This window comes from Halichoerus grypus, chromosome 8 (genome assembly GCF_964656455.1).
Source record: "Halichoerus grypus chromosome 8, mHalGry1.hap1.1, whole genome shotgun sequence".
NCBI lineage: Eukaryota > Metazoa > Chordata > Mammalia > Carnivora > Phocidae > Halichoerus > Halichoerus grypus.
In genome coordinates, this window is record NC_135719.1 from 9,589,760 (window position 1) to 9,614,433 (window position 24,674).

At 50.8% G+C, this 24,674-nt stretch overlaps 1 protein-coding gene across 14 annotated transcripts in view; it reads right to left on the minus strand.

Moving 5' to 3' along the window:
• Positions 1 to 1,660: 1,660 nt before the first annotated feature.
• The window catches only part of AKAP13 (A-kinase anchoring protein 13), a 322,213-nt gene continuing 299,199 nt past the window's right edge, over positions 1,661 to 24,674 (minus strand). For 13 of the 14 annotated variants that reach the window (XM_078078910.1, XM_078078916.1, XM_078078917.1 and 10 more), the window contains 12 exons: positions 23,720 to 23,968; positions 19,906 to 19,982; positions 18,730 to 18,911; positions 18,531 to 18,613; positions 15,932 to 16,126; positions 13,141 to 13,302; positions 12,500 to 12,570; positions 12,034 to 12,078; positions 9,124 to 9,174; positions 7,979 to 8,428; positions 6,879 to 7,212; positions 1,661 to 6,109 (listed from right to left, as the gene is read on the minus strand). In XM_078078910.1, the coding sequence (XP_077935036.1) occupies positions 6,060 to 6,109; positions 6,879 to 7,212; positions 7,979 to 8,428; positions 9,124 to 9,174; positions 12,034 to 12,078; positions 12,500 to 12,570; positions 13,141 to 13,302; positions 15,932 to 16,126; positions 18,531 to 18,613; positions 18,730 to 18,911; positions 19,906 to 19,982; positions 23,720 to 23,968 (1,949 nt within the window). In that variant the 3' untranslated portion in view covers positions 1,661 to 6,059. The remainder of the gene's footprint in view (positions 6,110 to 6,878; positions 7,213 to 7,978; positions 8,429 to 9,123; positions 9,175 to 12,033; positions 12,079 to 12,499; positions 12,571 to 13,140; positions 13,303 to 15,931; positions 16,127 to 18,530; positions 18,614 to 18,729; positions 18,912 to 19,905; positions 19,983 to 23,719; positions 23,969 to 24,674) is intronic. The other variant, XM_078078912.1, reaches the window with a different exon arrangement.

Below are 24,674 nucleotides of genomic sequence, written 5' to 3' on the forward strand. Positions count from 1 at the left end.
TCCCTGTACTGTTAGTGGGCTGCTCTGGGGCTGCCTTGGGCTTGGGCTGGGTCAGACCAGACGTTGGCCATAGCTGTAGTATCACCAAACTACAGGGCACTTGCCCTGTGTGGTCCCTGAGAAGGTTTTGTTGTTGGGCGGGGCCTGTAGTCAGCCCAGATGTCTGTCCCCAGCCCACTGCTGGGGCTGCGGTCTGACTGGTGTGTATGGTTGTCTTTCCCTCTCCCTGGAGCAGGAGTCTCTTTGGAGCGGTGCTGGCTCAGGTCAGGGCTGCCTGCACACTGTGGCTTGTGGCTCTGCTGTGGGTGGGCTCCTGCCAAGAGTGTATTGGCGGGCGTGGATCTACAAAGTGTGCTGGGCAGGATGTGCAGCGTTAGCAAGGTTCGCATGCCAGTCCTCTGTGGGAGGGGGCCTGCAGCCACGGGGACCAAGGCTGGCCAGGTTGGAAGGGACGGATCTGCAAAGTGCATGGGGATAGGACATGAAGTGTTGGCAAGGTTCTTGCAGCCTTCTGGGGGAGGGGACCTGCAGCGCCAGGACTGAGGCAGGCCTGGCTGGAGGGGGTGGATCTGCCAAAGGGCAGGGAGTGGGGTGAGGTGTTCGCAAGTTGGGCAGTGAAGATCAGCTCCCTGGTTCCTGCAGGTGGCTGTGTGTTGATGCTGGGGGGCAGAGGAGGGAAAGGGCATCTGCCAGGTCCTGGAGGAGTCTCCCGATGATCTCTGCCCCTTCCTGCACGTGCTCTGAGGTTAGTAAATAACCCTCCCTCCTGTATGTCCCAGGTGGTTTTCAAACTGCTGTTTCTATACTGTGTCTCCCTGGGCTGTTTGTCATGCTGTCTCTTTAAGGGTGGGGACTCAGGTTCCTATTGCCATCCAGACTCCCAGAGCCAAGCCAGCTGATTTTTAAGGTTCCAGGTTTTAAGTCCCACTGGTTCTAAGAACTTGTGAAATTCAGCCCTTCCGGTTTTCAAAGCAAAATGTAATGGGGATTCGTCCTCCCTGTGCAGGCTCCCCGGTGCGATGATCTGTTTTTCTCCCCTCTTCTGGGCCCTGTTCCCTCCCTCCCATGGAGGGCTGTGATCTGTTTAGCTCCCCACAGTGTCTCTCCCTTTCCTCCCCTCTTTGATAAGGCCTCATTTCTACATTTAGTTGTAGAGTCAGTCTTTGGCTTGTTTGCACTGATGTGAGTGTTACCTAGTCGTGTCTGTGGGACGAGGTGAGCTTAGGGTCCTCCTATTCCACCAGTGTCCCCCAAAGTCCTCTTCCTGGGTGGGGGGGGTCATATGGGCGGAGAAAGTTGTCAAAGGAAGGCAAACTAACATCAATTCTTTTTACAGAGTAGAATCTTTAGCAAAGGATGATTTTACTGCACTGATCTGCCTGAAAATAGTTTTGATTCCAGGCACAAATCCCATGACTTCAGGGCTGGCCAGTCACCCCCCGGTTTTGCATCTGGGCCCCAGGAAGATGTCTCCGAGGAGCCACTGAGTGCTTACAGACTCTTCCTGACTCCTGTTCCCAGAGGTACATTAGAAACAGAAGTTCTCTTTGGGGAAAGGGCTCTTCTTGGAGTGGGGGGGTACCCCTTTACCAGGAGCCCAGAGTATCTTGGGATGCCCTCCAGGAAGCCCATGGGGATAGAATACAACACGGCAACAATCGAGACTTAGAGGACATTTATTTTTTGAAAGGGTGGAGGGGACTTTACAAGTAGAGTCTGAAGCCAATAACTAGAAAGGAAGATAAATAAAATACAAAGCCAGTATGTTGTGGCAAAATCCCAGAAAACACACTGAAAAAATTTTTTTACAGTTTAAAACTGCTTTACTTTATACATAATTACAAATTAATATACAGCATCTGAGTTTTAACCCCTTTTTATTTAAAAGAATTTAGCACAGAAATGTTCGTCTAGCATTTGAAAACCACAAAAGCAGAGGTATAAGGTGTACGGTAATTGCCCTCCTGCAGGTCCGGGCGTCTCCCCGCGCCCCCAGCGGGCAAGGAACACAGAAAACCACAGGCTGAACCGTGACTGTGGGCAAGCTGACCGGGCGGGCCCCAGGCGGGTGGCTGCAAAAGGCAGGAGAGCTCAAGGTGGGTGAATATCTGGGGTGAAGAGGCAGCGCGCTCTGCTTCGAGGCAGCGAGGAGCCCCCAGCACAGGCCGGGCTCATGGTCTGGGGCCGGAGGGCATTCGCCAGCTGGGTTTGCCCGGCTTTCAACCTTAGCGAGATGGAGAGTTAATTCAAGGCCTGTCTATCTTTTGACAAATTAAATTAGAGGGGTACAAGGACAGAAGCCTTTGTTTTTCCCTTCCTTTTTGTTTTTACTTTTATGGCAGCATTAAAATACTTTTCACTTTGAAACCTGGCCAGCAAGCAGATTCCAAAGCTCTGGGTAACTAGGAATGTCAGGCTACACTGGAAGACAAATGAAGACACAAACCACAACAAACTCTTCGCCCTTCCCTCTGTCTCTGCTGTCGGGGGCGGGGCCCAGCACCACCGGCATGCGTGTGTCTGGATGGAAGGCGGGCGGGCAGGGCACACGTGCCGTCTAACCTACAGGGCTGGTTCCGGGCTTCCACAGTCCAAGGGCGTCCAAGCCTGGGGGGCGGGGGGTTGATCCCCTCTGGCAGAGTCTGGCGTCCCCTCCAAGCCACCCTGTGGACGGCCACTGAGGCCCACTCACCCGAACAGTGTCTCCGTTCCTCCCAGGGCTCGGCTGGCCTGGGCACAACCAGTCACCCATCAACACTGGAGTGGACTGCAACCTCCCCACACCCTCCCGGACAAATACCAAAATCCTCGGGAAGAAAGAACTGGCCATGGAAAAGCCACTGAGAGACCAAGCAATGAAATATCAGGTACTTCTGTGAACAGCAACTTCTGGATCAAGTCCTGGCCTCTAAGGTATGGTTCTGCCCTTCACTTAAGGCGGAGCTTACTTTATCAAACCCCTGCACCCCCATACCTGCCCCCCTCCTAGGAAAGGGACAACAAACCCCAAGGGTCTTGAAAATTTGTGCTTACTGCTACTAGGGGCTCGGGAAGAGAATAAGGGAGAACTATTCTCAAAAAGACAACTTTAGTGGTGCTACCCTGAGACATAAGAGGGAGAAAGGTAGGATTCGTACCTTTTCAAAAAAATAAAAAAATCTTGATAAGGACTTCTTCCCCACAGATCGCTCTCGTGGGGGTAGAGAATGGAATGTTGGCAAAGGCTGAATTATGGCAATTTGCATGTTTTTAACCCTCTCCGTTTTCAAAGAAGAAAACAGTTCACATAGCTGATTGTCTCAAAAATGAAGCCGACAGATGAAAGCATTTAAAGTGCACGTCACCCAACTGGGATGACAACTTCTGAGATGATGGCATTTTTGAGAGAATTTTTGAGCCTCCTTCCAGGAACTTCAGTAGACTCTGAAAATCTGGGGACTCTGGCTGGTATCTCTCTCTGTCCCCCCAAAACTTAACCACAACGCCCGGCATCTGCTTTCTTGAGCTTGCTGGAGGACACAACAGGGAACTGCCTCTGGAACCAGAGCGGTTCTCAAGGTCACAAGCACAAGCAGCAACAACCCAGATAGTTCTCCAAGCACGACAAAGAAGTCCCCGGCGATCAGTTTCCGGGGGGGGGGGGGGGGAGGGGGAGGAAGACATGTCAAAGCGCGGCTCTTAATAAGCAGTTGTCTCTCTGCACTGCAGACTCGACTTTGGATGACGGTGGGCAGTGGGGTGGAGGCAGGAGGCTACTTTCCAAGTCTGATTCTACACTTGTCCAACCAGAACCTGCCCGAGCTAAGTGACTGGGGGTGGGTGCCGGTGCAGCCTCCATTTAACCACCACCACCAAAGTAACTTCAACCTTAGAGCTAGCTGGGAGTAAGAGACACTTTCAAATTGCCATCAGGCTGGGCAGCCATGGACAGAAACTCGGGGTCCACAGCGTTTTGTTAGAGAGAAGAGGGCCCAGCTCGTCAGCACCCCGCGCTTCCTGGTGCAGGCTCCAGGGACAGGGTGGCCTGGCCTACGTCGACACCGAGGAAGGAGGATGGGGGCTTCCTTCCCCGGTGCCATTCCCTCCAGCAACCCACGTCTCGTGGGACGGCGAGCCCAGAGGGGAGCTCGAGTTGGTGACAAGAACAGACAGCCGGGCCCCACGCGCATCTGAGGAAAATCAGCGCAGACGTGGCTGTGTGGCCCAAGCGAGGAAGTAACCGCTCTTTTCCCTGTTTAGGGTTCGGGGGGGAGGGGGGCTTACACCAAGGTTCAAAAGATGATTAGCTTAGCTAGTCTTGTTCTTAAAGTGTTTCTGAAGGCTAAGAAATCTCCGTGACAAACAGGTGAGCGTAACTCACAGGTGGCAAGTTTCTCAACTCTCACACAAGGAAGACGACATCCCTTGATGGAAGGAGGAGGTAGGGGGAGGGGAGGAAGGGAATGGATCCCCCTTTCATTTTCCTTTGGGCCCTCACGCACTTTGACAGGCACTGAGGAGGGAGCAGCTCTGTGGCTGGTCACGTTCTGCACAGATCAGACAGTTGAAACCGTAGGGCTTAAAACACACACACACACACAAATAAATAAACAAATCTAAGCTAAAAATTTTAAACCAGACCTCTTTCAAATAAACTGAAAGATAAATATCTCCATCTGCAAGGCCAGCTTGCAATTCATCAACAAGCACCAAGTTACAGATTTCGTTTTTCTAAAAAGTATGTTCAAAGACCCACGCTCCTGAGGGGCGAGAAGCAGGAATGAAGGGCACACCGAAAGCACAGACTTCTCCAGGGTCTCCCCTCACAGGGAGCAGTGAGTCCAGCAAGGAGAGGGGGCCTCAGAGAACTCCACGGACCATCCTGCTCCCAGCAGCTGCTCACGAGCCTCAAGCAAAACAGATCACCAACAGTGCGGGGAAGCGCAGAGAAAGCAGGCCGCATCTGGCACCTTCAAGGGGGTGGGGTACGATAACCAACAGACTTTTAGATCTGGAAAATGGGTTAAGAAATCAAATTCTGCCCTGGCCTCCTGATACCGAATGAGCACGTTTCCCAGCCACACCTGGGCCAGCTCCCTCTCGGGCTTTCCTGGTGCAAAAATGACAGAGGGGCCGGGGGCCCTGTCCTAGTGCAGGGTTGGGGAAAACCTTGCTGTGGAGCAGCGGCTTCCCCTGGGATGGTGCCAGGAGGCCGGGGGTCAGTGACAACCAGAAAGTGGCACAATGCAGGAGTAAGGACAAGGAGACTGCATCTGTGCCCAGAGTATGTGGGCAAACATCTTGGAAAGGCAGTCTATGATTTCTTTGGATTTCATGTTAAAATTAGATTTTTTTTTTTAATGACGAACACCAAAATCAAGATGGTACAGATATGTATATACATACACATATGTTTGTGTGTGTGTATATATATGTTTTTTGAACACATCATGCCTTCTCTCACTGGTTTTCACAAATGCTTGCCAGCGCTTCTAAAATGAAATGAGAAATACATGCAGAAAGAGGGGAGGTGTGCACGGGAGAGGGTGACAGGAAAACTGCCTTGGAGGACGGGGGGGGACGTGCCGAGCGCCCGCGTGCTCCCGGAGCAGGGCCGGGGGGCCCCTCTTGCGCCAAGCCGACCAGGCCCCTGCTGCAGACGGCGCCCAATTCTGCACGCCCCACACGTATATGCAGACAGGTAACTATGTACACAGACCAAATCCAAACTATCTGCTGTCTGACTGTTGCTTGTGTCCCTCAAATAAAAGGCAGGTAGAATTTCAGACCTTATTTAGAAACTTCTTTCAGCCTTCAGAGATTCCTGACACGTCCAAAACCATCGCCTGACTTCTGGGGCCACCGACTTTCAGTGTAACATCCTCAGTAGGGCCGCCCCGAGCCAGGAGCCGTGGACAGCCGCCAATCCCGGGTCTCCTGCCCACCCTGACATTCGAGACCATTTGTCCCTCTGGTCCAGGACCTGGGGCAGCCCGGGTGTCCAAGGTAAGAGACCACACCCAGGAACAGCAGGAGAGGCGGGGCTGGACAGGAGGCAGTGGTCATGGCAGAGGGCAGGGTCAGCAGAAGATCTCTTCACCCTCCGCGGGCACTTCTGACGGGGGGCCATCTGGGAAAGGGGAAACCAAGGAGAAAGAACTTCAAAAAAAACCTGCTCTCTTCATTGAACTCCCTTCTCTTCCCTTCCTCCTCAACCCGAGTCTCCTGGGATGCCACAGCGGCGGCCTCCCCCCACTGGGGCTCCCTGACGGGTTTGGTAGATGAGGTCCTGACACCCTTTGCTGTCCCCTGGTCCCTTTAACTTGACAAAGCACTGGACCTCCTGTCCACAAACAGGCCCAGAGACAGAAACTTCTCTCTGATCTCCCACAGAGATGGGAGGGAGCAATCCTAAGGAGAAGGAACAGAGGGAGGACTCAGGGGAAAGGGCTGCGTAAACGGGGAGCCGCGGTGAGTGGGGTTTCATCACGAGCGTGGCATCACCTGCTTCACACAGCCACCTGCGGGATTAGTCAGACCTTGGGAGATGCTCACCCAGTACCAGTTATGCTGATGACTGGACTAGGCCTACAGAAAAGCAGGGAAGACTTTAGTCTTCACTCAGTGAGTTTCAGGCCCTCAGCTGGGTAACAACAGACGCCCCCACACGGAGACCTGCGCGCTCTCCTTGGCACCCGCGTGCACACAGAGGGTCCGAGATGCCCGGGGGGTCCGTGTTCCTAGTGGGAGTCCAGGCAGCCCTCCAGAGGCAGAGCACGTGGGCTTGGGGGGACGGTGGCGCGGCTCTGACACAGTCGGATGGACCCTCGGCTTAAGCCTGCCCCCCTTCAGGGTCCAGGAGCAACACGGCCGTAGGGAGACTGGCGTGTGTCACTCACCACCAGGCTGCGAGCGGCTGCCTTTTTTGTTCTTCTTTTTCTCCTTCTTCTCCTTTGGCTTAGCCAACCCAAACAGGCGGGTGGAGGCGGAGGCGGGCACGGGGGTCTGGCTCTGACCCTCTGGCACTTTGCTGGTCTGGCCGGCGGAACTCAGTATGTGAAAAGGCCCCTTATCTTTGTGTGTCCGAGAGAGGCTGTTCCTTTTTGGGGACACCGAGAGTTCCGAGTCCGGGCATCCTGACTTGGCGACCGACGGTGCAGATGGCAAGGGGGGCTCCTCAGGATTCGGAAGGAAGGACGGGATCCTCAGCAGCCTGCTGTGCTGATGTGACGCCTGCACACGGTCAAAACACGCGGCTCTAAGTCGGGGCGGCGGCACCCAGTGCCCGCTACGTGCTGAGTCAACAGTGGGGCCGTCAGCCCGGTGCGCACCCACCCCCCGGGTGCCGCGGCCCTCGCTACAGAGGGCTCAGGACTCCTGAGCAGCCCGCCCCACGCAGTACCCGGGAAGGCGCTACCAATACCACCCTGGACACCATTCCTGTTTTCACTACACGGCGTAATGTCAGCACCATGAAGAACGACGAGCACCTCCCATGAGGCAGCTCGGGGAAGAACTCCCACCCGCTCCCCTGAGAGACGGAGAGCTGCCTGTGTGAACACGGCTGCACACAGGGCTGTGCAGACTATTCGGCCGAGGGGCTATGGGAGCCGGAGGTGAAACCAGAGAGGGAGGAGCCGCGTGCGATCGGCCGGGCCGGCGTGGGGCTGCTGCGGCGGGAGCGCTGCTGAGTTACCGGCCTGGGCTGGAGCCCACCCGCTCCCTCCTTACAGCGGACCCGCCCTCTGGAAGATGCTGCCTGAGCTTCCTCTCCGGGTCCCAGGTCCGTCCGTCCGTCCGTCAGTCAGTCAGTCAGTCAGACACACGGCACCACGGGACAGTGTCCACGGCGGGCCGGCCGGCCACGGGCGTCCGTGTTCCCGAATGCCCACGGAAGACCCCACCCGAATGCCCACGGGGCCCCCGCCCGCCGCCCCGCGCTCAGGACGCTCAGGACGCGGGCTCCCGTTGCCCGCACGCTCGGGGCGGACGCCCTCACCTGACAGGCGTCGTGCTCCGCCTGCCTCTGGCTGAGGCGCTCGGCGTCGCGCCTCAGCTGCTCCTGCTCCCGCTCGAGCTGCTTCTGCGCGGCGCGCAGCCTCTCCAGGTCGCACTGGTAGGCGCCCTTCCGGTGCTGCAGCTCGTCGCGCTCGCGCTCCAGGTCCTGCTGGCCGCGCCGCACGTCCTGCTCGCGCTGCGCCAGCCGGGCCTCGTGCTCCTGCAGCGCCCTCTCGCGGGCCTCCCACTCGCGCTCGCGCCGCCGCTTCTCCTCCTGGTGCTGCGCCTGCTGCCTCTGCAGGTTGGCCAGGTCCTGGCGCTGCTTCTCCAGGCTGCGCTGCTTCTCCTGCTCCACCAGGGAGCTGGGGCGCGACGAGCTCCGCGCGAGCACGCGCTCGGCCAGCAGCAGCCTCTGGTCCTCGATGTAGCTGTCCTGCTGCAGCACCACGCCCTGGGGGGGGACACGCGGGGGAGGGAGGTGCCGCCGGTCCGGCCCGCCCCCGCCCAGGGACAGCACAGCTCTCCCCTCACTTTCAGGCGGGTCTGGTCCCAGCGCTCCACTATAGCCTTGGAGTCAGTGCCCGCCCCCCGGGGGCACTCAGCCCACAGAATGTCAACTGTGTGGGGACCCGGAGTCTTGTCACACTTGCTCACACGCTGTTGACACTGCCCGGGGTGGGGGCTGTGTGTGTTCTGGAGGTGGGACGAGGTAGGAATTGGAGCTCTTACAGCTTCGAGAAAGGAAGTGCGCAGATTTTAAGGATAATTCCCAGAAAGTGCTAAACAGCAGTTATTCGGGGGAGGACCTCCCTATCCACACACTACACGGAGATATGAAAACTTACAATCATGCTAAATAAAGCACCCAAATTAGCCATGGGCTCTGTGCTAGGGTTACCAAGAGCACCTGCATATAGTCGACCATCATCAATTCATCAGTCATTCCTCAGTTCTGTATTACGAGGCCAATGACACTCTAAGCACTGCGTTTTGTACCCTTTCTCATCATGACAGCCAGTCTTGTCTTGACGGAGGGCCCCATTTTACCCACGAGCTGCTCACAGGCCTTAAAGGTCCAGGCCAACAATACCCTTACGGTTTCTCTTAAAACAAGTAAGTGAAGGGGTGAAAGACAAAGGCCCGTACCTGCAGCGTGCTGAGGAGTTCGTGGAGATGAACGACACTCTGGACAACCTGCTGCAAAAGGAAGCAACGGAAATATCACCTCAGGACGGAGTCTCGGAACCCACTACACCGTGTCACGTCTTGAGCATAACCCACTACACACACAGCAAGGGGCCTGCGTCTGAATGGAGTGTTTCCAGACGGAAAGCACCGAAAAGAATAAGCAGGTACAGATGGCCAAGAGATACAACACAAGATCAAGCAAACGGAACAACTGTGCAGGAGGGCCATCAGCACCCATTAAAGGCATGATAAAGCTCCAACTCTCTAAAATGACTGGTGCAAAAATGGTGTGCATAACAACAGAAAGCACAGAGCAAATCACAGGAATTCAGCATATAAGTAGTGTTCCTAAATCAATGGGGAAGGAAAGAATATTGAACAAATTGCTGAGAAAATGGGCTAAATCTTTGGGAAAAATTAAGTTGGGATCCTGGCTCACACAAAACATATTCAAACAGATTAAAATGTTAAGTGTAAAAAAAAAGAACCACAAGAGAGTTGTGGAAAATATGAGAATGTCTCTTCTGATCGTGAAACAAAGAAGGCTTTTTGAAGAAGCAAGGCAAGCAGCCACAGATGTACTTTCACCTGCCACTGTGTGAAACGTAAAATTAAAATATAAAATGCAGGGACACTTTGAACAGAAAGCCAAAGGAAAAACCCCTCCACTTAAAAAAAAAAAAAAAAAAAAAAAGAGGCTCCCATGGATCAACGAGAAATGAATACCCTAGGAAGCAAAAAGGCAACAGAAACCAGTTTGCAAAAGAAGAATATAAATGGCCAATTACATGACCTATTAAAAATGATTCACCTTTATTTGAAATCAAATAGATGAAAAATAAAATACCACTTGCACTCATGAAACCAACAAAACATCAGTTAAAAACAGACCGTTCCCAATGCTGGTGAAAGCAAGAATGGCCTTGTATGGAGGGAAGGGGTGTGCGCCTCACGCAGTTCTTTCTAGAGCGCAGAGGCGCTGCACTGGGCTGTTACTGCTGCACCAGATCCCATGCGAAGATGTAGAGGAAGAATGAACTAAACCATGGCACATGACAGAGCAACGTGCAGCTGTTAAAGAGCATGCTTGTGCACACAAGGCCCTGGGGAAATGCTTCGAATGTGTTAAGAGAAAAAAGGACATGAAGCTCCAGGGGGCATGGATATAAATGACACAAAACTATTTTTGTACTATTCACACTCACGCAAACTTAGACACATAAATCTATGTTGTGTGGAAATACAAACACCCAACATTTAACAGTAGTTATTCCTCAGTGGTGGGATTATTTTACTCATTTTTTTGTTTTGTTTTTGTTTTTGAACATTTTTCAAACTTTCTTCCATGACCACATATTCGTTTTATAATACAAGTAACCCGTGAACAACGTATGGCTTGGGGCACCAACTCCCTTGCACAGTAGAAAATCCATGTATAATTTCTGAGTCTCCAAAAACTTTACAAATAGCCTACTGTTGACCTGAAGTCTTACCCATTGACACAGTCGATTAACACATATCTTTATATGTTATATGTATTATATGCTGTATTCTTATAAAAGTAGGCTAAAGAGATGTTACTAAAAACGGTAAGAAAAACACATTTACAGTACTGCACTATATTTATTGAAAAAAACTTGCATATTAAGTAGACCCTTGCAGTTCAAACCCATGTTATTCAACTGTACTTAGAACACAAAAAACCTAATTATCAGGCTTAGCTCTTCTGAGAACACACTTTTTACTCCTCTTTTCAGTTTATTCTTAATATTAATTAAGAATATTAATATTCTTAATAAACAGAGAGAGGTCACCAAAGACCAGCGGGCTGCGGCTGGGCGTCCGCAGTGTGTTATCCACGCTGGAATGCCTGAAAAGCCCTGGTCTGGTACTTTCTTTCCTGACCCTTGGCACGAAATATATGGGCGAAAAGTCACCGAACAGAAAAATACAGGCGAAATTTCATTCGAGCGGGAGATACAGAGAGTACCAGTCTGTGTGAGAGTAAGTTTATTTCGTTTGAGGCAAACACACTGAGGGGGCTGCCCTCAGAATGCAGTGTTTACACCGCAATGCCAACCAACGAAAAATACCCTTCTGCGTCTTAGGGGGCAAAAGGGGACAGTTCCCTTTAATTAAAAATTTTAAAACAAAGCTCCTCAGGGACTTAAGATATTACGTTAAAAGCAAGAAGAAACACAATGGCATCCTGAGAGGGACGCCCCACAAGCCACTGTCCTGTATCTAAGCACACACATGCGGGCGCTCCGAGCCACACGAGTCTGGAGAGGGGGGTGGCCTGGGGAACAGGGGCTGCCAGCCAGGAGACAGGAGCAGGGACGCGAGCGGGCGAGGCGCAGTTCCCCGGCAGGGTCAGCAGAACTGAACGGAGGCAGGGGAGGGAGACCCCTCAGAGCCTGCTCTCCGAGAGGGACACCAAGGCTGCTTTCTGAGTGACGCACAGCGCTCAAAGAAGAAAACGCAATCTGAGTCCTTGCAGGATAGGCTATTACCACGCAGAGTGGCCCACAAGTTGAGGTGCCACGGCCCACACTTGTGGCTTTTGGCGCCAGGCTCGTGTGCCAGGCAAGCAGGCGTGGCAGCGCGTGTTCCCAGAAAGCAAGAGGCCTGCTTCTCGGGGACAGAGACGCCGAGGCCATGTTACTAGGCCACGGTCTGGCGCAATTCCAGGATGATGCCCCGGGGGCCAGGGAAAGAGCAAGGTAAGGAAAGTGGCGACCCCACCACTAAGTGTACAGATGGAAGCCAGGAGTCAGCTTGTTCGTAACAGCAAAACACAGATGAGCATTCCTAGCCTAGCGATTATGACAAAATCCTATTCTTACACATAGCTCATAATGCCCTTACCTCACTGTTTCTTTTAAGCATAAATACCACGTTAGCATTTCCACCCTATAAAACAAAAAACATGCATTTAAAAAAAAAAAAAGGAAGAAGATCCTGAGGCAAAAATATTTAATGTGTGTCTCAATTACGCTTGGGCTTCCCATTTTCGTTCTTTCCCACCACAGCCTCCCGCTGTAGGGTAATGAAGGTTTGAGGCTGGACTTAGCGGAAGCCCTTAGAGAGTCCAGGCTGGTGTGGGTCACTGACCCAAAGCTCTTAATGCCGAGGGGCAGGGGAGCCAGGACTGTAAGCAGGGGGTTCTAGCCCGAGAGGCCTAACGGCTAGGAACATGGGACTCTAATTGTAGGGTTTGTTTCAAAATGTGCTTTCCTCTCAAAGTAGGAAATGACAGCAAGTCAGGCATCCAAAACAAGATCCAAGGGGACTAATTGCAAAGATTATGGATGTAGAGGTTTTAGAAAAGTACCTTTTTCAGACCACTATCGGATTCGGTTCTCCTCAGATCTTGGCCATCCTCCCCCTCTTCCTTCTCACCTCCTGAAACAAACAAGGTTTTTTTTGTTTTGTTTTGTTTTTTTAAGTTGTGGAACAGATTAGCCAAGAAAAGAATACAATATATATAGTTTAGGGATATGGTATTCCTGCATCTTATTAATGCCAGAAAGGGGGAAGCCACCTGGGGGCAGCTCAGTGATTACTAAGAATTTTATGGCCGCAGAAGAATTAGAAGCAGAAAGGAAAAACGAGTATTATTACTTCTTTGGCCACAGCTTAGCTGAGATCCCAGGAAATTGCTTTTTATTACTCAAAATAAGCGTGACACTGATAGAGGTTCTTGAGTGTTTTAGCAGCTAACTACTCAATGGGCTTTCGCTAAAACTTCTACTGACTGAATGGGACAGAGGAGATGTGGCTACCAGAATATGAGCTCATTCTTGGTTGTGTGTGACAGTCAAGGGTCACCTACATAAGTATGGGTTCTAAATCATTTACTTTTTTTTTTTAAAGTAAGCCCTAGGCCCAACGTGGGGCTCGAACTCATGGCCCTGAGATCAAGAGTCGCATGCTCTGCAGATGAAGCCAGCCAGGAGCCCCTAAATCACCTACCTTTTGAAGCATTCATCTGGTGGCTGTCAAATCCTCCAAAGGTCTCTGCTCTCCGGGGCAAGGAAACAGGACCAACCATGCCTTCTTGCTCAACAGGGCTACTGACAGCCTGCCCAAGCGTGCCTCCCAGGCTTCCACTCACCAAACCTTGAAGGATCTCCACTGGAAAAAAGGAAATATGCAAAAGTGACATTTCATTTCCACCGAGAAAAGGAAAATCTCATGGTAAATACACAACATGCACAGGGAGCATGATCAGAAAATTCCAGAGTGACTAGGTGACTTCCCTTGCTCAGAGAAAGGTCTCAGCTCAGGATATGAGTTGTAACTGGATTCTATTGGGAATTCACAGATGAAGCCTTCAGCCTTATTTACATGAGCCAGTCTAGGAAATTTGAAAGGGCACGGGGAGACAGAGTAATTTACTGGAAGGGGCAGGGCCTTCTAGAGTCAGACCCAAAGTAGCCAAAAAGAATTCCCTAGGAAGTAAGATGGGCCAATTTGAGAGCAGCGCTAAAACCAGCAGGGTTTTTCCCGCTGACAAAGTAAGTTCAAGGGACCAGAGGAGTGTAAGGATTGGAATTCTCAAATCTGACCAGCGAGGCTTCTTTTCTAGAGCAGTGTCCCCCAGAAAGGAGAAAGTGCTAAAAGTGGAATGAAATTTGAGCTGGAGAGGAGCAACAGAGGAGGCCAGATGGAATGGAGGGAAACAGAGGCAGGGAATCTCGGAAGATAAGCCATCGTATTAAAAAAAAAAAAAACACAAAACAAAACACTCCATGGAAACAATCAGAGAGTCCTGTGAAGTGAGAAAAGATATCTGAACCTAAAAACTTAGGAAACTTATTTCATGTAAAAATGAGCAACTGGGAAACATCCAAGTCAAACCCCACACAACACTAAGGAAAAAGAGCGAGAGAAAGAACGAGGGGCATGGCTCCCCGCGTGGGATAACAGCACCTCAGAGAGACGTGTCCATGAAGTGGACGGGCTACTTACTGCAAGGGGAGGACACGGCCATGGAGGAACCCAGAGTAGAATCGGGAAACACAGATGCCAAGGAGTGGAAACAAAGAGAAATTATCATTTTAGAGAGGAAAACTAGATCATATGAGCAAAATAAACCCAACAGAAAATGACTTACCAGAAGGTGGAAGGAAGAATACTTAAACATGAAAAAGATGAAGAGATACAAAGCGTGAGGAGAGCAACGCGTACGGAGGACAGGCAGAGGGGGTCCAGCATGCAGATCACGGGAGTTCTTGAAGAAGAGAATCCAAACAAGGGCAGAGAAAAATACTAAAAGCTATAATTTAAGAATACTTTTCTGAAATCGGAAAACTCTGAAACCACATCAAATTAGAATGCTGTGACCTTGAGAACATCAACCCAGAACAACCCCAACATAAGGCGTATGCTAGTAAAACTACCTGGATTTTGAAAAAGTAGCCTAGGCAGAAAGCATGGGACTTACAAGGGGGAGAACTGAAACTATGATTGCACTCTGACAGGAATGCTTTACACCAGAAAAAAGGAAGAACATTATTTAAGAGCAATTAAGATACCCGAGGGAAGAAAATGTGAACCAAGGATTTCACATCCCACGGAGCAGACTTCCAAGCTTTACGCAGCGCAAATTATTACCAGTGTGCAAAGGACACAGGGTGCAGTGTTCTCATGAGCCTTTCCCGAGACAGCTACTAAAGGATGAGCTCCAGACGTCCAAAATGACAAACGAAAAACCCAGCAGCAATGACCATCCCTGCTGCCCAGATTGTGGTCTTAAAACAGCATTTCCCACTAAAAGATACAAGAGTTCCTTAGAGAAAGGACTCTAGACTGGGCAGAGAACAAAGTGAGTCTAGAACATCTTAATATACCAAAGAGCAACGAAGCTCTCAGAAACTCCTGGGGTCAGGTCAGAAGCACCTGGAAGCCAAACAAAGAGGCGCTGGTTGGCAAATAGAGGACATTCTGAATGTTTAGTATGGATAATCACTGCAGTGACCTGAAAATCATCAAGTAAGTTTAAATTCATGAGTCTGTAAGACTATCTAAAAAGTACAGGTCACCCTTAGAGGGTGACCACAGATCAATTCACTATCCTGATAATTGGTAAATAAAGGGGGAAAAATCCAGTATCTATCCTTTTATCTTCCTTTTCCTGCATGTTACAAAGGAGACAGCTAGCTATCTTGTGCCTCCGATAAAGGAGCACAACACTCCAAGAACACAGCTTACCACGGGGATCAAGCCTGAGTAATTAAGCCTCCGTATCCAGCTCAAAATCTGAAGAAACTAGCGTAGCGGACAGATGAACAGAAACCCTGTGTGAATAAAAGCTGGACTCTGAGAGACACTCTAGGTCAAAAAGCTCAGATTCTTCGAAGATAAATTATGTGGAAAAGAAAGGGATGGTGGGGAGGCCTGGAAATTAGGAATCTGGAAAGGCCTATAAAAAAACACAAGACTATAGTGTCTACAAATAGGACCCTGGCCATAGAACTGAATGGAAACGTGTAAGTCACAGTACCTGTTCCTTTTGGGAAGGAGGGAGGGAGCTTTGATGGGGACAGAACGTGTGAAAGGGCTTTGGGGTGTCTGGCCACATCTTATTTCTTGACCTGGGTAGCGGTTACAAGGATGTTCCCCTGATAATAATTTATGAAGCAAAATATTCGTTTTGGGTTGTTTTCTGTACCTGTACTTTATTTTACAATGGAAAAGTAAAATTTGGTAGGTAATGTTAGTGCATAAAGCACTTTGGGAAGAGATTAAGAGGGGCAATTACCCTCATTTATTGCACTTTTCATTAAAGGTCCTCCTTTGAGAGCCTCTTCTGTGTTGGAGCGGAAGAGGATTCTAGAGCTCTGAGTCGGGGAGCAGTCCTCCGGCAAGGGGGTGCTGCACTCAGTCATGTCTCGGAAAATCATCTCCTTCTCTTCCAGTAAGAGGAGGATCTGCTGGTCCTTCTGCTGAAGTTGCTCTGCAGGGAGGATGGAGAAAGGGCTGGTGTTTAGTAAGAGAACCAGGACACGAGTGCCACCTTGTGGTCACTGGTGGGACAACACACAACACAGCTCCACCCCCCAAGCCCCCTTTCCACCGCAGGGGCAAATCCATCCAGCGTCTTTCTAGGCAAAATCAGAATTTCTGACACAACAAACCTGCATTTTGTTTCCACTCCCCTACCTCCTGTTTATTTCTCAACCCACTCTCGTCTGCATCTGCTCTTTCCAAGTCTACCCTTCATTACTGATCCAATGAGGCTTCTGTTTCATCTTCTCCAGCATGGATGATTCCTTTTTTTTTTTTTTTTTAAAGATTCTATCTATCTATCTATCTATCTATCTATCTATCTAGACAGTACATGAGCAGGGGGAGGGGCAGATGGAAAGGAAGAGAAAGAATCTCCAGCCCACTCTGCGTTGAGCATGGAGCCTGACACGGGACTCGATCTCATGACCTGAGCTGAAATCAAGAACCGGACAATTAACCAACTGAGCCACCCAGGCACCCCTCCCCTCTCCTTTTAAACCGGTCCCCTCTCCTTTTAAACCAGTCCCCCCCCCCCTTACTTGGAGGACATCACTGGTTCTCTTCCTGCCATCTGCAGTGGAGTAATACCTGGGGCCTCCTCTCAGCTCCATCCTGGGTGGCCTCCTACACCTCACACACATCCTTCTGGGGATATTCCCTCCCCTGGCTTCAGTGACCTCCCATGTGCTGGTGACTCAGGCAAAGCAGCCCGAATCCTGCCCGCTTTTCTGAGCGCCAGACCAAGAGTCCCGCCAGCCTGTGGCTAGCTCTACTTAGATGTCTTGTCCTCGGCTTGTCAGAAAGCTCTTTTCTCCGTTCTTGCCATCCCCCTCCTCCCTCTGGCGTGTGATCCCTTCTTCAGCCAACATCACCTTCATCCTCCAGCTGGGCCACGCCGAGGACCTGGGAGGGCTTCTGTCTCCCTGCTCCGCCCTGCCGTCCACACCCACCCCTCTCCCAGGAGCCTCCCAGTCCTGCTTTCTACTCCCAGTGGCTCCCCTACTCCCTCAAGCAATTCGCCCACGGGCTTCAATGCCAACGAAGACAACTTAGACTGACATTTTCTTCACAGATTATATCATTCCCTTGCTGCCGTTCAAGCCCTGGTGCCTTTCCAGCTAAATCCCCACCTCTTGGCCCTGACCCTCCCCCCCACTGACATTGCACACACTCAAGTCCTCTTTCACTCTTCCCCTAACTGTTCCTCTCGTCTGGTGCAGTAACTGCTTTAGACTCAGCTCATGCGTCAGCTTCGCAGGCAGGATTTGGTCCTTTAGACGTGCCTGCGGTCCCGTCCCATCATTTCCGTACGTCTTCCTTGCTAACGGGGGGCTCCCTGACAGCAGGGATGCTGCTTTAGGAATCTCTGCACCCCCAGCACTTAGCAGTATGCCTGGCCGGGGGCTTCATGCATGTGAAGAGAAGGAAGTTTTCATATCTGCCATATTAACCGTGGGCCAATAAATCAGGTGTAACTCTGGCTTCAGCCTAAATCTGCCTCCTGTCTACGGCCATACCACCCTGAACGCGCCCGATCTCGTCTAAATCTGCCTCCCCACCTCCCACCCCCAAACACAGTGTTACTGCTTTGTCCAGCTTAAAGGACTAACCAAACTCCTCGGGTGCTAACATTTATTTGACTCTGGGCCTTATTTCTACCCAAAGCACAGTCTTTACTTTGGAATATTCGACAAGCACTGGCAAAGAGAGGGGAGCACCCACGCTGCTGTTTAGAAAGCAGGGGAGAAGAAGCCTCTGCCATGCTCCACGTATGTGACCCTGGACCGCGTGGCCTTTGTGGGCCTCAGCTTTCTCATCTGCACAATGGGGACTGGCAAACATATCTTGTAGGGGTGTTGCCAAGACTAACTGGAACAGCAGGGACTCAACAGAGGTCGAGCATAATCGGTGAGCACACCTCTCCCAGAACCACCTCGTAACTCACGGTGGACACACAGCGTAGCAGCAGGGTACGGACAACAACAGTAACTGGAACATTAACTGGAAAATTCTTTTCCTCAAGTACCCTTCTGTCTGAATCTCGAATATGACCGTGAGTTTTAGCAAATTCTTCTGTGACAAAGTACAAAGAATGTCACCAGGGTCCAAGAACACAGAGTGAGAACAGAGAACCAGTACCCCCTTGACCTAGGGTCAGACACCTTCCGACGGCCGTTTTACGGGACCCGGGATCCATGTCGGCTCAGGTCAGTTGCTCTTTCATTAAAAGCCACTCACCACCCTGTTCTGAAGCTGCCAGGACAACTCTGGAGCCGAGGGGCCGCATCGCCCTGGGAGCCTCTTGCAGTTCCCCCCACGGACAAGGTCGCGGACGCTTCCCACAGCCTTACCTTTCAGTTCTCGGGCTTTGGTGTCCAGCATCCTCTTTTCTTCCTCATTCTCGCTAGGAATTCCTTCATCTTCATCTCTGTTCCTAATCCCAAAACAAAACAAAATGGACCAACAGCCCCCACGATGTTGAGGACTCTGGTCACTGCCCCCTCGAGCATAAAAATCAGAGGCTGGGATGGGCCCTGGCGTTTGACTTACAGGGTGTTGATCGTGTCCTGAACGATCTGAATCCAGCTGTTTCGCTCCTCCTTGGAGCTGGCATGCACTTCCACCATCTCTGGGTCCTTCATCCCCATACTGATTAAGAATAAACCTTTCTCCTCATGTGCTACTTCCCTGACAATCAGCTTCTTTAACGAGATCACTGTTGATTTCTGGTCCTGGAAAAAGGGGAGAGGGTCGATGTAAGAAAGGCATACAATATTCTAACTCTCAAGAACAACTCTGATCTAAGGCAAGACCAGATGCATGATCTCACTCACGTGTGGAATCTAAAAAAACAAAACAACCCCACACCAAACTCACAGAAAAAAGAGACCGGACTTGTGGTTACCAGATGTGGAGGGGTAGGCAGGGGGAATGAGATGGAGGAGGGTGGTCAAAAGGCACAAACTCCCAGCTATGAGATAAAGAAGCTCTAGGAATGGAACGTGAACACGAGGACTACGACTAATTCTGCTATTTGGTACAAATAAACAAATTCTCAGGGTTCTTATCACAGCAACTATTTTCATTTCTTCCTTCTTTTCTTTATATTGTATCTACATGAGATGATGAGTATTAGCTAAACTTATTGTGATCATCATTTAATAATATATGTAAATCGAATCATTATTCTGTACACCTTAGATGATGATATATGTCAATTATTTCTCAGGAAGACTGGGAAAAAAAGCACATGGTTTAACAAACAACGGTAGATTCAAGATAAAGAGAAGTATCTCGTTATTTCATCTCCATTTTATCAAACAGAAAAAGATTTCCAAAAAAGAAATGATAATTTGTATCTACAGAGTTTTCAGACATGGTTTCTACATGATGAATCCTTCTAGGTTCCTCTGTGACTGGCTGGCAACATTACAAATTAGCACAATTTATGGGGCATAATGTGCGAGAAATACTCCAGTGATAGATCTCTTTAGGTCAAACGTCCAAGGCTCTCAAAGGGACTGAGAGGGAACAGAAAAATAATTTTTTGGGGGGTGGGGTGGAAAACTGCAAGAGTATCTGAGGAAATACTCAGAGGAATCTGTCCTGAGCAAAGTAATGCTGAAAGGGTGGGAGAGCAGGAATCCAGCGTCCGGACCCCATACTTAAGCTGGCTGTTTCAAATACTATTCGTTACAAATGGAAGAGCCTGACAGTTCAGCTTACCAGCGATGCGAAGACGTATTTCTGGTCTTTTTCTTGAAGGAACACTAAAATGTCAGTAAGCAGAACTGCCTGAACCTCTGTAAGTGGGGAAGGAGAGAAAGGACAAGGATTACTTAGCAGTGGAGCAAGTTAGATGCCAACTCAGCAATCCGCCCCACAGAGCAAGTCAGGATGGGACAGTACCCTCTACTCCTCCAAGGTGATGGAAGGGTTTACATTTATGCAGGATCCACATCGGTCATTACATTTTTAGAGGCATTTTTAAATGTAGTTACCACCAAAGCCTTATCTTGACAAAGCTTGAGTACTCCATTCTGGAAAGATAATCCCATAAGGAGAGACTTGAAGAACAAAATACTTTAAGAATAAAGCTGGGAAGGACTTTAACAGATAGTAATAGCAACATATTCCACCAAATACTCAGGTCATAATACTCCTCGACTTCCGATCCTAATGCTGGGAGAGGCGTGGGAGAGCAGACCGGAGAGCTGCCAAGAGGTCATGTATCGAAAGAGCTCAGTCTAATGAAAGGTAGGCTTCCCCCGACCCGCAGGACAGAACGGCTCCACGAGGCCCTCTCATTCCACAGGTACCTGCGAACACAACGGCTCGTCCCCCGGCTCCAAGAGGTCCTACTCAGCCTCAACCTCTACCATAGACACAGGCTGCTCTTCCTCTCAACTCAGACAAAAGCCAAGTGAGAGCTCTACTTGGATCTAGTAATCCAGGAAATGCCACCAGCTCCCGCTCTGCTGGAGAACAGGGAGTGGCATCTCCCAGTACTCCCCTAGAGACAGAGTCTGGCGTCTCCAGAGAGCTAACAGGCTGGCCGCTCCGTGTCATCGACCCCCACAGCCCCTGGGGAGAGAATGGAGCAGACTCATGCAGCCCCCTCCCAGGCGGTCAGGCCTTCTCTCCTGCTTCTGCCACAGCGGGAGCCCCTCCCTGGTAACTCACGACACAGCTACGAAGAGAACAGAAGCAAGCACAGCTGGTTCCTAGGGAGGTACCGTTTTCAGCCAAGACCAACCAGGCTGTGCATGACTATTCTGTGGACTGCTATTAGTTTGGACAAGTTTCCTAAAGTTTACTTGTAAATAATTCGGGTGTCTGCCAAAAAAGAAAAAAAAAGTTCCAAAACACAAGTTTCCACTTCGTGGCATGCTGCGGCTTCTGTGACCAGTGTCAGTGGATCAGAGAAAAACAAGCCCAGCCCTCTCGAGGGGTGCCCAGCGCAGGACTGGCTGTTCCTGGCACGAGCTTGCCTGAGGGCAAAGGGCTCCCCACCAGCCCCTAAGTGCACTGGAGGCCCTTCAGGCCAGAGAGCCTGTCCTGTGCCACTGGTGGCCCACAGCTTCATGCCCACAGCTGGGATCCAGTCGTTGCTAGTTTGGGAGTGGATAAATAAACCGCCATGCACAGGAAAGAACCAAGTGCTGGCTCCAGGCAGCGGCCGCTCTAGGAAATTCAGGGCCTTGCAAGAGGAGGCAGGCGCTTCGCAAGTGTGGGAAGAGTCCTGATCCGGGCTTCTCGGAGCATCAGAGGACTGGGGCTGGAAGGACGGAGGGAGCCTTGGGGATCACCTAGTCCAAGTTCACCGTGCAGCAGGGAGAAACATCTGCTGGAGGCAGGAGGGGCCTGTTCTTTTCTCTGAAAGCCTCCTGTCCTTCCTTTTCATGCCCCCCGGGCAACTCAGGCCCCTGCAGCAGGGGCGCTCCTGTGTCTGTCGCCAGTCTCTCCCCAAAGGCCTAGAACCGCTTGTCCTTTAAGGCACCCCCTCGCTGCCTCCACTGCGTGCTAGAAAACAATCTACTGTGTCCCTTCCTTGCTGGAAACCCTCCATCTGGAACCCATTCTTTGCCCACCCCCATTAACAGTGTCAGCTGTCCGTGTCTCCGTCTGGACAAGGCCCCTCTCTGCCCGTGTCCCCAGCCCTCCCCGCCACTGTCTCTGCTGCCGGAGAGCCGGGTGCGCCTGCCCTTCATCCTTCACCACTAGCTCCATGCCACTCCGCACTGCCTCCCCCAGTGCTTAGTTCAGCTCTTGGTTCCAGCACCCAGCGGACTGTGCGGCAAGCACCTCTTCACAGGCCTCTTCGTTCGGAGCCCAACTTCTAGGCGCGGTCAGCTTCATTCACCTTTGAGGCCCACCGATCGCCTGGGCCGCCTTTACTGTTTGGTCCAAGCCGGGTGAGACGCTAGCTGGACTCCAGGCCACTGGCTGGCAGCAGCTGCCTACAGTGTTCCTGACACATGAGAGACGGGAGAGAGGCCCACATTTCATCCCCAGCCTTGGCTTTACGTCAGCGGGGCTGACGGCACGGGGCCAGCCTGCCTCGAGCACACAGCTCGCAGGGGCCGGGGCCGGGCTGGGGCATGCTCAGGGCTGCTGGTCAAGTCAGAGCTGTTACACAGGCCTAGAGAGGACAGGTTTGACGAACAGATTAAAAAAAAAAAAATCAGATGTATAGATGAATTAACAAACCTCACAGTAACTTCCTTAACTTGATGTAGCTCATCCTTTATAAGAAAAAATTAAAACCAAATGGAAAATTAGTATCTTTTATCATCTCTTGCTTAGAGAAAGATAAAAGAGATGAATATCATCAAGTTTTAATCATCTAGTTGGTGTGAGTTAAAAATACATTTCCTCTAAGGTCTTGGGAGCTGAAAAGTCCTCTACCATCTCTCTTCAGAACAGGTGATGTGTTTTTAATCTCACAGACTCTGAATTGCTGCCTGATGGGGCTTCCCCTCCTTGCACCTGTTTCCAGAGACGCCAACCCCAAATGTGTTGCCCGTTTCTGTAGGGGAATACACCTTCCTTTAATAGCCCAAGTTTTTGTAGTAATCTTACACTTGGCTTTTTTTTTTTTCCTTTTTAAACGGCATTATGAACTTCACAATATAGAACGAGCATCTTGCCACAAGAGACACATAACACCAGAAGGTTTACAACAATGGTGCACTGAGAACGTTCAGTTCAGGAGGCATGCGTGTCTTCCTATGAGCTGGAGGGAAAACATCAGGATTCGAGGCCTAGGCCACACTCCTCATGACGGCCGTGGTGAGGAGGGGCAGTGCTCAGGGCCCGCAGGCGACGGCTGAACCGCTTTTCCCTCTGCTGTCTCACTGCCTCTTGAGCCTTTCCATACACGCCCCCCTCACCCCGTGGCCCTCCGAGCCACTGACGCGTGTCCCAGCTATACCGCGGAATGGGACCGACGACGACTGACTCGAGGCACATGACACACAGTCACTGGCTTCCAGGGCAGGGCCAATGGCTCTCCGTTATTAGCAACTTGCTCCTTTTCATCCTTCCTTTCGTTTTCCTGGCTGGCATGAGATATTTTGTTCCTCTTTGGATGTCACTGCTCCTGGGCCTGTCCTTGTGGTCTCCCGCTCCTCCCGATTCTGGACACGAGGGCCACGCCGCAACACGCAGACCCACACGCCAGCCCCCCTCTGCCGCCTCCTCTCTGGGGCCGCCCCTGGTCCGCACGCCCTCGGGGCCACCGGGAGTAGGTGCCGAGAAGGGCCACCTTGCTTTATTTTTAAATTAGTTTTTTTTTTCCAATTTCCCTACCTGCATCATTCCCTTGTTATCTTACTGGAGGAGTTTCTGATCTTGTAATTTATCTCAACCTCATCCTTTTTGATACAAAATTAAGAACAATTAAAGGACTGTTGTTCCTGTGTGATGTGCGGACGTGGGCTCCCTAGGAAAAGCCTGGCGGCGGGTTTCTAACAAAAACATCTGAATTCTGCTTGCTCTTTCTCCGGTACACGGAGACTCAGACAAAAACGAGCCTTACCTTTCAACCTTCCTGCTGCGTTCTTCAGAAACACAGCCCCGTCCCGCACAAGCTTCTTCCGCTTCAAATCCTCCTTGGCAAACATCTGGCCGCTCTTCATCCTCATGATCGACTTGCTGTCTGTCTTTGTATAAATCTCATTGAGACGCACTTTCTTTTCATAACTTGCCACTTTGCTGTCCACAGCTCCAATCACATCCTTCACCAGGCTCAGGGACTGAGCCAGATCTTCCTGCTCCACGTCATTGTCTTGGAAGGAAGGAATAATCCTGTTTTTAATGGATCCGTTCAGACAAGGAGGGGGAAACCTACTTCCTCGCCCCACACCATCATCTTCCCTCTGGGGACAGGCTGACAGTGTGTCTGGCAGAGTGAAGCCAACACACCAAAGGTCACGTGCCGATCCCTGTCACCAGGTTAATCCTAAATAAAGTTAGATGTTCTCACTACTAGACACAACACACAATTCCATACCATGTCCTGAAGGAGAAGGACCCAACAATTTCAGGGAGGGAGAGGAGCAATAATTTTTTAACTTATGTCTTTGTTTTACCACCTCACCTTTAACGGAACTGCCTGGGAGCAGGGTTAGCCAAGAGAGAACCTCGTAAGTCCTGGCTAAGTGAGAAAAAGCAGCAGGTCTAGCACTCATGGAAAGAAGTCGGGGGAAGCACCACCCAATCTCGTGGTAAGGGAGAAAGATGCTCAGGGTGCGGAATCTGGAGGGAGTCAGTGGTTCTTTCCCTTCCTGCTCTCATCCACCCTGCATCTGGTGATGCAGCATTTCAAGTTTTCACTTAAGGAAACTTTTTTTTTTATTTTAAAGATTTTATTTATTTGAGAGAGAGAGAGTACATGAGAGGGGGGAGGGTCAGAGGGAGAAGCAGACTCCCTGCTGAGCACGTTCTTAACCAACTGAGCCACCCAGGTGCCCCAAGAAAATGGTTTTTAAGGC